Source organism: Chaetura pelagica, unplaced genomic scaffold (genome assembly GCF_000747805.2).
Source record: "Chaetura pelagica isolate M959 unplaced genomic scaffold, ChaPel_1.0 scaffold222, whole genome shotgun sequence".
NCBI lineage: Eukaryota > Metazoa > Chordata > Aves > Apodiformes > Apodidae > Chaetura > Chaetura pelagica.
In genome coordinates, this window is record NW_009952711.1 from 8,630,601 (window position 1) to 8,645,919 (window position 15,319).

The 15,319-nt window shown below is 39.9% G+C and overlaps 2 protein-coding genes across 2 annotated transcripts in view; one reads left to right on the top strand and one right to left on the bottom strand.

The window, feature by feature from the left end:
• The first annotated feature begins 2,504 nt into the window (after positions 1-2,504).
• On the top strand, positions 2,505-12,268 carry SQRDL (sulfide quinone reductase-like (yeast)). The gene is made up of 9 exons (XM_009994463.1): positions 2,505-2,758; positions 3,101-3,271; positions 3,756-3,809; positions 7,897-8,091; positions 8,992-9,201; positions 9,689-9,872; positions 10,711-10,778; positions 11,641-11,819; positions 12,211-12,268. Exons 1-9 carry the CDS (start codon positions 2,525-2,527, stop codon positions 12,266-12,268), a joined length of 1,353 nt encoding a protein of 450 aa, XP_009992765.1. The 5' UTR covers positions 2,505-2,524.
• A 718-nt stretch (positions 12,269-12,986) lies between these two features.
• LOC104386024 (nicotinamide riboside kinase 2-like) overlaps positions 12,987-15,319 on the bottom strand; it is a 5,846-nt gene continuing 3,513 nt past the window's right edge. The window contains exons 2-7 of the mRNA XM_009994557.1: positions 14,981-15,086; positions 14,656-14,842; positions 14,339-14,410; positions 13,594-13,700; positions 13,295-13,386; positions 12,987-13,183 (exon numbers count right to left, since the gene is read on the bottom strand). Of these exons, the coding sequence (XP_009992859.1) occupies positions 13,178-13,183; positions 13,295-13,386; positions 13,594-13,700; positions 14,339-14,410; positions 14,656-14,842; positions 14,981-15,086 (570 nt within the window). The 3' untranslated portion in view covers positions 12,987-13,177. The remainder of the gene's footprint in view (positions 13,184-13,294; positions 13,387-13,593; positions 13,701-14,338; positions 14,411-14,655; positions 14,843-14,980; positions 15,087-15,319) is intronic.

Genomic DNA, 15,319 nt, shown 5'->3' on the forward strand with positions numbered 1-15,319 from the left:
GTGCGGGAGGCCCCGCTGCGCCTTTGCCCGCCCCCGCAGCCACGGCTGTTGCGGCCCCGGGCGCTGCCTTGTGCATTCCTGGTGCTGCTCCTGGTGCTGCTCTCCCTTACCGGGCGGCAGCTCCTGCCCGGGCTGCGTTTGCCTCGGCCCTCGGGGCGCCCGGGACGGCAGAGCTGTGAGCCCCTTGGCCGCTCCCTGCGGGCTGAGGGCCCCGCAGCGGGGCAGGGAACTGCTGACCGCACCTCTTGTTTAACCTGCTAATCTGCCGCCGGCTGTTTGCGGGGTAGCCGCAGTGATCTTTACTCTTGCTGGTTAGATATTTCTAACTTGGTTTGTTCTGACTCCCTGCAACAGGTTGTTGTTAAGCTGGCTCAGTTAGGTCAGTCTGGGAGCAAAGCTTATGATAGATACTCCAGAGAGGAGAATAATGTAGTTTCCCAAAATGTCTCTGCATGAAGTGTCATGCTTTTTTTGGTTAAGTGTTTGTTCTAGGCACTAGTTGTATGTCTTAAGGCTTATTTACTGGATAGGAATCTGTAGACCTCACAAGAGGATATTTGTAACACAGTATTATTTTGTGTGTGTCCCTTGGGTCTGAGGATGTACCTGTTCTGTGGACTTACCTTGGTAATACTGCAAAATGAATTGTGACAAAGTGCCTTCCATATCAGACCAGCATGTGAACTAATAAGTGCATTGGAGAAGAAACTTAATTTTGGTGTAATTTATCACTTTGCTTGTGTTTTGCTGTTTGGTCAGAGAGGATAATTATTCCTTAACATTACAAAAATGAAGCCTTGTTAAATTGGTCCAGGACATTCTGTGGGTAGTAAACCAGCAGGCCACAGTCCCTGTTCTCTGTGTTTAATGAAACTCAAAGCAAAACCCTGTGTTTGTGAACTTCCAGAAACAGGATGTTCCTCCTTGAACTGTCACAAAGTTGTAAAACTTATCTTCACAATTCGTCTCTCTCTGACTTGGAGAAAGCAGTACACAGCTCCACCAGGCAACTTCTGTTTCTAGGGCTGGAGCAACTTCCTCCCCTTGCTTGAGCTGTCTGTCCACATCTGCATGAGACAGCTGATAAACAGCCTTCTGAAGTGAAACTAGCTTATTCTAGAATTAGGTGTTCTATTTTGAATGGGGAGGAGGGGATGGAAAGATCATTTCTGCATTTTGAAGACTTCCTGTAAAACAAAATTGTTAACATTGTTTTTACAGTGGAAACCTCTGAGGTTTTCCCTGACTGTCCCAAATTCATTGTACTGCAGGAGTTAATAAAGAATTCAGGGTACACTGAGATGAAGAATGTTATAATGGACAAGGTGCATGAAGGTGCAAAAGGAATTGCTCAACCACATCTAGCTTAGTGGAGAATTTTTAAAGCTGATCTTGGAAGGTTTTCTTTATGATATCTGAGGTTGCTAGTTTGGTTTTCAAACTCTTAGCTGTACCTTAAATGAGTTCTACCCTTTTTAAGTAAAAAGCTGGAATTCTTGCCTGATGACTCAAGGAATTAAACAAAGGGGACCAAGTATAGAACAAAGGAAAGTCTTGTCATAAGTTGCTTTTCAGGTTATAATGCTTACTCATTCTTTATTGGCAGCATGGCAATAAGGAACTGAATTAAAATTATGTACCTTTTTTTATCAGTGAAAAGCCAAAAACATTCAGCGTGTGCAAACAATGAATTTAGAACAGGAAAAGCTCCTGTTCACTCTAACAGAGGGAGGGAAACATGAATTAACCTTGACTGTCTTCTGTATAACACAATTGCATCTCCAGTGCTGTGGTGCTGACCTTCATGTCCAGCTACTTTGCTGATGTGAAAGCTAAGAGGATAGAGGACTAAGTGTCTTGGGTATAGTCAGACATGCCAGGTCTAGGAAGATGTAAACTCTTGTCTCATTGAACTTGGTTTTTCTGTCAAGCTTAGGCCTCATGACTTCTCCTGCAAGGACAGGCTGATACACGTGCCCTTGTTCAAAGCACCATAGAACTTGGCATGCTTACCCTAATGGCTTGCAGCAGTGAGGAGGGATGTCTGATGTGTGCAAATGCTGGTACTTCTTAAGACATTAAAATACACATGGCACTCAGCATGTTCACATAACTACCTTTTTCAACGTTTCATTGATCTACAACACCTAGCAAGTTCTCATTCCTTTTTGCTGCACCCATCTCTTCAGGTTGGTAATACTAGAGCTGGAGTTACAGCATATGCACTACCTGTGCTATAGGATCAGATGCACTTTCCTGCCACAATAACCAGAAAATGATCTTACTTTGTTAGAATTCATTTGCTTGTATGAAATTTCAATTTCCTGGCAGAAGCTGTGTTGTTGTTTTTTTTCCCCAAATTGATTACAATCCATTTGCAAGTTAGTGGTTAGCTGCAAGAAAGTTTTAGTATTATAATTCTTGCCTTGAAGACTCATCAAGGCATATCAATAAGTAAAAATTCTACCTTCTGTTACAGTTACTGGTGCCTTTCCTTATCTTGTAGCCTTCTACTTACTGAAAGATGTCAGCAATTGGAGTAGTGTCCTCCTGTTCCTGTCTCTGTCCTGGTGTATGGCTGCTGAAAGGAGGGATGCAGAAGATGAGCTCCTTCAGCTTCCATACAGCAGCCAGGTGTGCTGCCAAGGATTATTATGAAGTGCTTGTGTTGGGTGGAGGCACTGGTGGAATCACCATGAGTGCTCGGATGAAAAGGAAAGTGGGGGCAGGAAATGTGGCTGTTGTTGAGCCAAGTAAGGTAAGTCTTCCTTGACTGTAAAGCAGTGAAAATAAAAAGCATTTTACATTTATGACCAGATGGGTCTGATTGTCATGCCTTCCTAACCCCACATGTTTTTAACTGTGGAGAGGAAGCCAACTAACCATCTTTTAGAAGGCTTTACATGAAATTTGTTGCTCCATTATGGAGGCACTTGCATCCCTCCAGCTTTGTCATGCAAAACTCTTGGCTATTTATACAGCTTCTTTTGTTAAGAATAATACAATATTAAGAACACATTGCTTCCTACTTGGAGTGTTGTGTCTTCATCTTCAAGTCCCTTTAAACAGTTCTTAAACATCCACTTAACATGTATTTCAGACTCATTACTATCAGCCACTGTGGACCCTGGTTGGTGGTGGTGCAAAGCAGCTGGCAGCATCTGCACGTCCAACAGGAAGTGTGATGCCTAAAGGTGTTGAGTGGATCCAATCTCGAGTCACAGCATTGGATCCAGATAGGAACTGTGTCTGCCTGGAGAATGATGCCAAGGTATTCCTAGTCTCTTATTCTATGTTATAAGTTGTCTGTCCATCTCCTGCAGATCCCCTTGGAAGTGTCTGTTGAGCAAGACCTTCCTGCAGCATCTAGGAGGCCAAGAAATTCTAGTTAGTCTTATGAGAGGTACTTGATTCTAAAGTCTGTTTCTAATAAAATTTGTTGTAGATAACTAGGTTAGAATGCCATCAACTTAAAATTCCATAGGTTTTTTTTCCTTTATATAGGGAACTGAACACAAAAGATAGAATAATTTGCTCCAGACTCTTGGTTTTGTGTACAGCAAAGGCTGTGTCTAACCCATAATGTAGTTAGCATTTTAACTATAAATTATTCTTAGTTTAACATTCATATTACTAATGCTTCCTATAGCTTCCTCCGTTATGACTCTGTTGCTGTCAGATAACTTACATTTGCTTTAAAGTAATGTATTTTTTTGTCTAAAATACTTTTTTTTTTTTTTAATCTTAAATAACAGGTATCTTACAAGTATCTGATAATTGCCCTTGGGATTAGTCTGCATTATGAAAAGGTACTTGTTTTACAGTTATCATATTTTTGCTAGTTTTAATGGCATCACGTACCCTTATGATTCCATAAAGTAAATGGCTTTTTCAATACACATTTTTTACTGCAAGATATGGAACACTAATATGAATAAAAGAGCCAGAAGACAGCCTAATGACTTTATTCCTTCTACAGATCTCTATGTAATAACCTAAATTACCCTTGGAATTTTTTTTTTTTTAAACAGCTTTGTTGCATCTCTATGGGAATATCAGCAGATGGGGCAGCAGGGTAAATCTAGAACTTAAAGGCAATATGTAATAATGAGATCATAAGGTATTCTGACTTTCCAAAACTTCTTCAATGTAAACAGAAGTGAAGAAAACAAAGCAGTCAGTAAAATCAGTCCTGCAGAATTAATTTCACCCCCCCTCACCTTTCTTATAGGATACACTTCTAAAGGTACCAGCTGAGCCACCACACTTATGTTTAAATGGGCTCTGGGGCCCTTCCCATCTTTTAGGCTTCCTGTCCACTTTTTACAGTGGCACTCAGAGGAAAATGTTAGTACCACTGGATGGCACAAGAATAACCATATATAGGAGGGGGAGAACACAAAGGAAAGATGTTTGAGTGACTTGACTGTTGTGGTTTTAACCTGACCTGAATATGATGTAGTACCTGGTAACATATTTAGGTATCTCCTTGAAAAGCTCCCAGGGCATGTGGAAAGCAAGAGCAAGTTCTGGTAAACCACAGTCACACCAAAGACATTCTGGTGGTTAGGTCAGTGGAATGAGGAGCTGCACTGTGTTCAGTGACCCCCTCTGTCTTCATGTTTATCTCTTCACTACAACCAGAGAAAACGAAATGCAGTATTCAGCAGCAGAAGCCATGTAATACAGTTAATCACTATTACTCTGTCACGAATAAAATTTATAGCAGCAGATTTTTATGGTTTTAAAATGGAAGTGGCCATTTAAATAAGAAGGGTGTTTTCTCTTACTTGTATTCACCAACAACATACTTCCTGATGGAGACTGTAGCATTCCGGAAACACTGCAGTGCATGTGACATGGTCTGGCTACTCACAGAATTTCTGCAATCCATTATCTTGAAATGGGGACAACTCCCTTCCTTACAAGCAGGTGCTCAGGAGTAGGGAAATATTGGAGGCACTTGAGTTGAAACAAAATAACACTATGAAATACAGGAATCTGAAAAGTTGCATTTAGCTTATACATTTTCAGATGCCTTTTTTTTTTTTTTTTTTTTTTTTTTTTTTTTCCCATTCATGAAAGGAGGGATGCAGAAGATGAGCTCCTTCAGCTTCCATACAGCAGCCAGGTGTGCTGCCAAGGATTATTATGAAGTGCTTGTGTTGGGTGGAGGCACTGGTGGAATCACCATGAGTGCTCGGATGAAAAGGAAAGTGGGGGCAGGAAATGTGGCTGTTGTTGAGCCAAGTAAGGTAAGTCTTCCTTGACTGTAAAGCAGTGAAAATAAAAAGCATTTTACATTTATGACCAGATGGGTCTGATTGTCATGCCTTCCTAACCCCACATGTTTTTAACTGTGGAGAGGAAGCCAACTAACCATCTTTTAGAAGGCTTTACATGAAATTTGTTGCTCCATTATGGAGGCACTTGCATCCCTCCAGCTTTGTCATGCAAAACTCTTGGCTATTTATACAGCTTCTTTTGTTAAGAATAATACAATATTAAGAACACATTGCTTCCTACTTGGAGTGATGTGTCTTCATCTTCAAGTCCCTTTAAACAGTTCTTAAACATCCACTTAACATGTATTTCAGACTCATTACTATCAGCCACTGTGGACCCTGGTTGGTGGTGGTGCAAAGCAGCTGGCAGCATCTGCACGTCCAACAGGAAGTGTGATGCCTAAAGGTGTTGAGTGGATCCAATCTCGAGTCACAGCATTGGATCCAGATAGGAACTGTGTCTGCCTGGAGAATGATGCCAAGGTATTCCTAGTCTCTTATTCTATGTTATAAGTTGTCTGTCCATCTCCTGCAGATCCCCTTGGAAGTGTCTGTTGAGCAAGACCTTCCTGCAGCATCTAGGAGGCCAAGAAATTCTAGTTAGTCTTATGAGAGGTACTTGATTCTAAAGTCTGTTTCTAATAAAATTTGTTGTAGATAACTAGGTTAGAATGCCATCAACTTAAAATTCCATAGGTTTTTTTTCCTTTATATAGGGAACTGAACACAAAAGATAGAATAATTTGCTCCAGACTCTTGGTTTTGTGTACAGCAAAGGCTGTGTCTAACCCATAATGTAGTTAGCATTTTAACTATACATTATTCTTAGTTTAACATTCATATTACTAATGCTTCCTATAGCTTCCTCCGTTATGACTCTGTTGCTGTCAGATAACTTACATTTGCTTTAAAGTAATGTATTTTTTTGTCTAAAATACTTTTTTTTTTTTTTAATCTTAAATAACAGGTATCTTACAAGTATCTGATAATTGCCCTTGGGATTAGTCTGCATTATGAAAAGGTACTTGTTTTACAGTTATCATATTTTTGCTAGTTTTAATGGCATCACGTACCCTTATGATTCCATAAAGTAAATGGCTTTTTCAATACACATTTTTTACTGCAAGATATGGAACACTAATATGAATAAAAGAGCCAGAAGACAGCCTAATGACTTTATTCCTTCTACAGATCTCTATGTAATAACCTAAATTACCCTTGGAATTTTTTTTTTTTTAAACAGCTTTGTTGCATCTCTATGGGAATATCAGCAGATGGGGCAGCAGGGTAAATCTAGAACTTAAAGGCAATATGTAATAATGAGATCATAAGGTATTCTGACTTTCCAAAACTTCTTCAATGTAAACAGAAGTGAAGAAAACAAAGCAGTCAGTAAAATCAGTCCTGCAGAATTAATTTCACCCCCCCTCACCTTTCTTATAGGATACACTTCTAAAGGTACCAGCTGAGCCACCACACTTATGTTTAAATGGGCTCTGGGGCCCTTCCCATCTTTTAGGCTTCCTGTCCACTTTTTACAGTGGCACTCAGAGGAAAATGTTAGTACCACTGGATGGCACAAGAATAACCATATATAGGAGGGGGAGAACACAAAGGAAAGATGTTTGAGTGACTTGACTGTTGTGGTTTTAACCTGACCTGAATATGATGTAGTACCTGGTAACATATTTAGGTATCTCCTTGAAAAGCTCCCAGGGCATGTGGAAAGCAAGAGCAAGTTCTGGTAAACCACAGTCACACCAAAGACATTCTGGTGGTTAGGTCAGTGGAATGAGGAGCTGCACTGTGTTCAGTGACCCCCTCTGTCTTCATGTTTATCTCTTCACTACAACCAGAGAAAACGAAATGCAGTATTCAGCAGCAGAAGCCATGTAATACAGTTAATCACTATTACTCTGTCACGAATAAAATTTATAGCAGCAGATTTTTATGGTTTTAAAATGGAAGTGGCCATTTAAATAAGAAGGGTGTTTTCTCTTACTTGTATTCACCAACAACATACTTCCTGATGGAGACTGTAGCATTCCGGAAACACTGCAGTGCATGTGACATGGTCTGGCTACTCACAGAATTTCTGCAATCCATTATCTTGAAATGGGGACAACTCCCTTCCTTACAAGCAGGTGCTCAGGAGTAGGGAAATATTGGAGGCACTTGAGTTGAAACAAAATAACACTATGAAATACAGGAATCTGAAAAGTTGCATTTAGCTTATACATTTTCAGATGCCTTTTTTTTTTTTTTTTTTTTTTTTTTCCCCCTCACATGATTTTTACTTACAATGATGTGGCAGTGACTTCATATAGTCTTACACTGAGTGTCATGCACCAATCTACAAAAAGTTGGGTCTGGGTTTGCACTGAATAGTTGTGCTTACAGATGTTGCAGAACAGAGTCATTTCAGTAAATGTTACATCTACTAAATCATCTACTAAATTCTAGTGGAAATATCTGTTTGATTGCTAGGCTTATTTAAAAAAATGCCAACTAGCAAGTGTATATGGGCTTTTCTCAAGTCTGCATTTCATACTTGATGATGATGACAAAATTTTTGCCATCTGTACTTTAAACCTTAATTTCATTTTCTTAGATCAAAGGCTTGCCTGAAGGTTTTCATCACCCTAAAATAGGTTCCAATTATTCAGTTCATACGGTAGAGAAAACATGGAAAGCTTTACAAGATTTCAAGGAAGGAAATGCTATCTTCACTTTTCCAAATACTCCAGTGAAGTGTGCAGGAGCTCCTCAGAAGATCATGTATTTATCAGAAGCCTACTGGAGGAAAGTAAGTATTTTACTCTTTCTGCCAGTGCTTGTTCCCACAATTGGAAGGAAGGCTTGGTCTAAGGGGTTCATAATATCTTTCAAACAAATTATAAAAACATGACAGAATGTGACTCAGAATTATTAAAGTGACTGAGTTGCTTTTTCTATTATTAATGTATAATAAATGAAGCTAACTCAAATAATACATAAATATTTAGCATATATTTAATACTGGAGAAACTTACAGAATTTAGAATCCATGAGGGAAGAACTGCTTACCCTGCTTCTGATGAGCTACAGATATGTTCTCAGCTTACTTTGTCACTTCAGGTGGTGCACTGAAGTCACACTGGCTGGAATTCTTCTACTTTAAGTACTTAAAACCTGTTGCCATTTGTCTTTCTGCTAGTCTGAAAAGTGGCTGTCCTTGCTCCTTGTGGTGCAGCATCTCGACATCAGGAGGAGTCTTAGCCAGGCTGTTAGAGCAAGTGGAAACAAAAGACATCTTCAAGTGGAAGTGTCAGGCTTCATACATCTTTGTTTCATGAGCTGTCTACTGGGCAAGTAACTGAGTAATATATAGAACTGAAGGTTTCTGAAAGGTTTATAATGCCAAGCTGCTTCAGATTCTCAACCTCTATACAGCAGTTCCTCAGTGAATAGCAGCCACCTCTTCTCACTAGCAATTTGTTTGCGGTGTCTTTAGTACCTTGCTCAGAAAGGGTGAATGTTATCTTGTCTAGCTTCAAGCACGGTGTGAAATAGCTGTATCTCAAGGGTTCTAATGTTAATATTTGTTAATAAATTGAATTGCATTAATAGTTCTGTCAGCTCTTCAGTAGTACAGCATAGTTCTTTGGTCTCTGCTAGCTTGTCACAGTTTCTTAACAGAAAAGGCTAATTTGATCTCTTTGTGCAGACAGGAAAACGTTCCAAAGCAGACATAATGTTCAACACTTCACTTGGTGCCATCTTTGGTGTGAAGAAGTATGCTGATGCATTGCTTGAAATAATAAAGGAGAGGAATATTGCTGTTAACTATAAGCGCAACCTCGTAGAAGTTCGAGCGGACAAGCAGGAGGCTGTGTTTGAAAACTTGGACAAACCTGGAGTGACTGAAGTTCATCAGGTCAGGAGCTTTCAGACCTCTAGTTTGGTCCTCTTTCTTTTCCCTGTATACTGTAACTGAACTGCCACACTATAATAACATAATGTCTACTTCATTGCATGCTTCTTTTTTCTCCTGAGAGTTCCGCCTTTAACTGTAGCAGATTAAAACGTTTGAAGCCAGGGTGTGGAGAAGAAAAAAACATTTCATAAACTATGCCTGGAGTCCTGTGTGCCTTGTTAGTGTAACTTGGGAATGTCTGGGATGTGTACAGAGGAAGGCAAATTGCTGTTATGACAGTCTAAATGAGGTTTCCTAATAAGGTTGATGTCAATAAAAGGATGCACTTCAAATTTGAGAGCAAATTTTCATTCTATATATTTGTGGGTTTTTTAATTAAAAAAAAAATAAATAAATTACTCTCCACCTGGCATTTATTGCCTTTTATGAACACTGGGATTATTTGCTCTGGTAAACTAGCCATTGAGTACCTTTTCTTTCTATCTAGTATGAAATGCTTCATGTCACACCTCCAATGGGGCCACCTGATGTACTCATCAACAGTCCTGTCGCAGATGAAAATGGCTGGGTGGATGTAGATAAGGAAACTCTGCAACATAAAAAGTATCCTAATGTATTTGGTATTGGAGACTGCACCAACCTTCCAACCTCAAAAACAGCTGCAGCTGTAGGTAAAGTTGCATGTTTGTGTGTGTAATGAAAAGTGTAGGAGTTTCTTATTCCTGAGGTCTTGACTTCAGTTATTTCCAGCTCTTAAAAAGACCTAAGTCTCCTGGGCCAGCTAATTAGCTACAGACCATGCTGATGCCATTAACCCCCCCAGTTCTCTTGTAGAGGATGCCTCACAGGTGAACTAATTCTATTTTCAGTGATCATGGGACAGCATAAAATGAGTGTACTGCTCTTGCATTCTGTCATCATTCAGTAACAAAACTTTGTGCTCTATCTTAGCAGCTCATGCACACGTGTCAGCTAACTGATAAGTCACTATTGAAGAGTCACATGTTCAGTGCTTGTAGCCACAAGGTCCACTGTACAAACAGTACACATATGGTCTCACAACTAAAAAACACAAGAAAGCGGGGGAAAAAAAGGCCATACAGTATGTTATTGATATAACTTAAAGAATGATATAGTAAAAAATTCCAGCAAATGTGTCTAGAATACTTCCCTTACAGCACTGAAAATGAAACAAAACTTTAGTGTGCCAGAATCTTGGTGTTTGGGAAGGCTGAGGAAGTGTGACAGCATAGGAGAATGGGCATAGGCTAAAAACATATAGCCCAAGCTGTATTAAGCTGTAACATGTTGGAAACAGTGAGGCCAAAGCCTTATTCAATTAATTTTTTTTTCATATCTGGGACTGTACATTTCCCAAACTGATTTGACATGTAAAGTCAATTACAGCTGACTTGTCCAACAAAACGCCTGGTTACTAGTGTTTGCTTTAGTAGTGACAATTGCTGCCTGAAACCAAGCCTTAATACACTCTCTTTCTTTCTTATGTAGCTGCACAGTCTGGAGTGCTTGATAAAACTATTTCCCTGGTAATGAAGAACCAGCTGCCAACTAAAAAGGTACCTACAGTTTTTGTCTTAGGGATAAGTTACATTGTTTACTCAGTTGTTATGCAGGAAGTCTGCAAGCAGCTGAACCGTGTGAACCGGAAGGCAGGAAGGGCTTTGCAGCAGCAGCTGGGGTGCTACATGGCTAAATCCTGCATGTCATCATTGTAGTTGCACAATTTGTATTCTTGGTGCTACTGTTAAAAATATTATCTATTTAATTCCCTGACTTCTGAGCTAAAAGAAGCATAAAGGCTGATTAGTCTAGGTTCTTCACCGATGCAGGTGACTTACTTGACTAGTATAATCCCTACTCCAAGAAAAGACTTGCACATTTGTACAATGTTAAACTTGTCTCCCCTGTACAGAACACGATCTTTTAAGGAGTTAAATGGAAATTTTTGTACTGCAGATGTTAAGCCTGTAGCTATGTTCAAATTTCTCTTTGAAACTTGGCTTTCATTTTACCTATGGCTTCTAAATTAATCTTCCTTAGGGTACTAACCTGGTTATCATCATCCATACTCCTGCAAAGCTCTGGAAATTCTTGCGTATAGATTCAAGATCTTGTTTATATATTGTCTGTTAAAGCCAGCACCAGCTGTCATCCTGATGTACTGGTCACCTATTTTGCTGGTTACAATAATAACCAACAATTAATGACACAAAGCCCTATTGTTCTAGGTTAGGCCTAATTTAAGCAAAGTTGTTAAGCAAAGTATGGCTTTATATAATTGTTTCGCCAGCCTTCCACACTCACTGGTATGAACACTGTGAATGCAGAAACCCGAGTAACTTATTTTGAAAGATGTTAAGTATATGGCTCAGCATTTAGACTTTGCTCAGGTTTTTGAAGAGGTGTTCTTCATTGCAGTATGATGGATATACTTCCTGCCCGCTCGTAACAGGCTACAACAAGGTGATTCTGGCAGAATTTGACTATGATGCTCAGCCTTTGGAGACCTTTCCCATTGACCAGAGCAAGGAGAGGGTAACCATGTACCACATGAAAGCTGATATGATGCCTGTTCTCTATTGGAATGCACTACTTAAGTAAGTATTTAAATTCTGAGCAGGCAGAGCTGCTGCATTCATTCAGGAAAAAGCAAAGTACAGATATTTGTTCTTAGTTCCTTGCTAGAATAGAAGCAATCACAGTGCATGACCAAAACCTCAGTGGAGAATTCTGGGCACTTTGCTGCCAATATGGGTTTGTTCAAACAGAACAGGGTTGAATTGCACAAAGGGCACCCTCTGCACAACTGGAAACCTCACTGAAACAAAGATGATTTTTCAAAACGAACCCCTAACTAACAAGTATGAGATCTTGTGGGAGTAAAAGAAAACATTTCCTCCCCCCCAACCCTACTTTGATATATGTACTATGTATGTACTATGATAGTACATACACATAACTTGATGAAACCACTTTCTGCATTTCTAGGGGATACTGGGGAGGACCAGCTCCTATCAGGAAGCTAATGCATCTGGGCTTGAAGTAAGTGCTGGTTTCGTGTTGATCAAACCTTTTTGAAGAAAAGGGACTGGTCTCATAAAGGATCAGTACAGATCTTCCCTTTTGGAGTACCTAATAAGACTGCTGCTTTTTTTTTACTTTTCTAAAATCAAGCTTTTGTTCTAAATTCACTTCCCCCATACTAAGGATTAAGCCCTGGCATGCTCTTTCATGGCTCTTCTATGTACACCAAGGCCTTACATTATTTCTGTATATGCACAGGAGATTGAACTTGCCTTAAGCTGCAGAACAGTACTGAAATCTAGAACAACTGGGTTTTTTAAAGCTGTTGTATGTAGAGGATTTTCTCCCTGACTCTAAACTGAATTGTTTGTATCTGAGATCAATGTGTGCACTGCATTTAACAAAATAATTCAATGCTAGTGGAATGGCCTGAAAACCTCCTCTTGTTCTCTTGAAGAGCAAAATAAATCTTAAATTTATTGATCAAAAAGCATACTTGCTGCCTGGTTAGATGGATTATAGCAATTAATGCAGGTTATTGAAATTAAGTCACTCCAAGCAGTATATGTGTGTATATATGTGCATACATTCCCCAAGGATAGTTGTGCTACTTCCACATCAGTTCCACTAGAACGTTTTACTCTCCCAGGTTAAGAACACAGTGAAAAGAATTTCCAGTACACTAGAGACTGGGAGAAGACTGGCAACATCTGAGACTACATACTAGGCTGAAGCACAAATTAAGATGACAGACACAGGGGAAGTGCTTTTTAATTATGACCATATATGACTCAGTTTCAAGGGAAGATGGAACGGAGTTAAATTCAGGAGTTTGAAAGTCTTCACAGAAGCTGGAACTTTAGTGGCAGTCAGGTAGACAGTGTGGAGCAAACAGGAATCATCTTCACTCACAAGAATCATCAGCAGCAGCTTATTTCTAAACAGAAAGATACACATGAACATGTGTTAAGTTAGAGCTTCATGCTTTTTCAATACAGCACTTGAAAGGGTTGCCTTTGAGTTGCAATTAGAAGCATAAAACATGTACCTGCATGTTAAGTAATTCTTCAATCTTATTCTGGATCTGTCCATACACATCATTAAACAGCTCTTCCTTTGATTTTGTTCCATTCAAGTGCACTTAAAATAAAATAAAGAGAGCTGAACGTTTCTGTAAGCCTGCCAGATCACAATTTAAAGAGCATGTACTTGACTGGCATCAGAGAAATAAACTCCATCCACCTGCTTCAGCTCCTCTCATGTATCTAACCAGGATGTATATCCCAGGTTTGAAAAGCACTCTCATAAAGCAATCTTTCAAAAGTGCTTTTGTCATTAAAGACTTACCCACATCAACTCCAAGATCTTCCATTATCTTCCTGTGCTTTACATACATAGGCCAAACGTGGCCATCAAACAATCCAGGTGGATCCGGTACAGTGTAATTCCTTGAACTGTAAATTAAGACACTGTTATTCAAGACTAGTCTTAATTACAGTTCAGGTAAATAACAGTTCATTCAGCTTCTCCACACACTAGCCTGAGCCTATTTCCTCCAATGTAGTTACTAAGCTTACCAAGTCAGTATTTAACATAAGTTGCAAGCATAAAGATACCCAAGAGTTGGAATTTCATGTGTGGGTCCTGAGATGCACAAAAGGTATCTTAGACAGGATCTTTACAATGTTCTCTTACAGCTTTAGCAGAACTTTGGGTAAAACAACTCTGAAACAATTCCTCTGAAACGTAACATCAAGTTTAACACATCTAATTTTCATTAGAACAGTATGTGTACAACAGTACAGCCAAATACAGACCCCCAGGGTAGTTTGAGACCTGGGAACTGTATCATGGAAAAAACAGGAAGGGGTGAAAACCTACAGGAAGATCTGTGCAGAAACTGAGCACTAGTCTTGCATACACAGCAGCTTGGTAGGAATTTGGGCTCCTCTGGTGAAGGAAGCTACAGTCTCCTAACATAGCAGCTATGTTAGTGTTTATCCTTTTGTATCTAAGAGCTTCAGAGAAACACTGTCTTAAACAGAGTAAGATATTACTGGAAAAGCAAGGGAACTTGGAAAGATAAACTTACCTTCTTCTTCTTTTACACTCTTCATATGGAATGGAAAGAAAGTACCGATGGTGGAACACATCGATCAGTGGCCTGAAAGAGACACATGTTTGGTTACAGCCAGACTGTTTGATTAGTAGCAGGAAAAGGAAAGGTAAAACTACATCCATCTCCTATACCCTGAGCTATCTTCAGACTTGTGACACCTAAGCTCAGCATCTCCAGTCAACACCAGTTGCTACCTCTTGGTTTGTGACAGGTCTTTTGATTCCTGTGGAGGCAAACCCAGCACATAAACCCAGGTAAAAATTAAAACATATGGAAGCACATTTGATTACCTGTAGGTGTAAAGCAGGAAGCCTTCAACAATAAGAATGTGGATTGTTTCATCTCCTCCCTCCTTATCTTGCAAGATCTGGGCATCCAGTGTGTTGTTGATCCCATGAGAGCGTTCAAACTTGACTGGGTTTTTCATCCAAGCATTTATGGTGCTCATCATAGCTTCCATATCTAATGCAGTAATCACTGAGACAAAACAGACAGCTATCATTAAGCAGTAATGAAGTATCATCTAGTAATAGAATCAGTAGAGGAACAGCACAAAGGATCAAAATACTGAAAGGTTTTGAGTTACACTTGGAGAACACTGTAGTAAAGCCTTACCATCGTACTGTTTGAACCCATCTTCAACTTCTATTTCATCTTGGGGCTGAAACAGTAGTAAAAAAACAAGCAGTTTGGTCAGAACAGCTACTGGGAAGCTTGAAAGCTACAAAGAAGAATCTTAACCCTCCACCAGGTTTCTCTGCATGCAGATAAAAAGCAGCAGCAACAAGGCTAAGATAAAGCAGCCTGCTCCTCTATCATCCCACCAGCACACTGCGCCGCACAGCGGGCCAAGAAAACGGAAAGCCATGGGAAGGTGCTACAGCCGTACAGCCCCTCCGGGAAGCGCTGCCGAGGAGCCGCGGCAGAGGGAACCGGGAGGGCGGGCAGGACGGA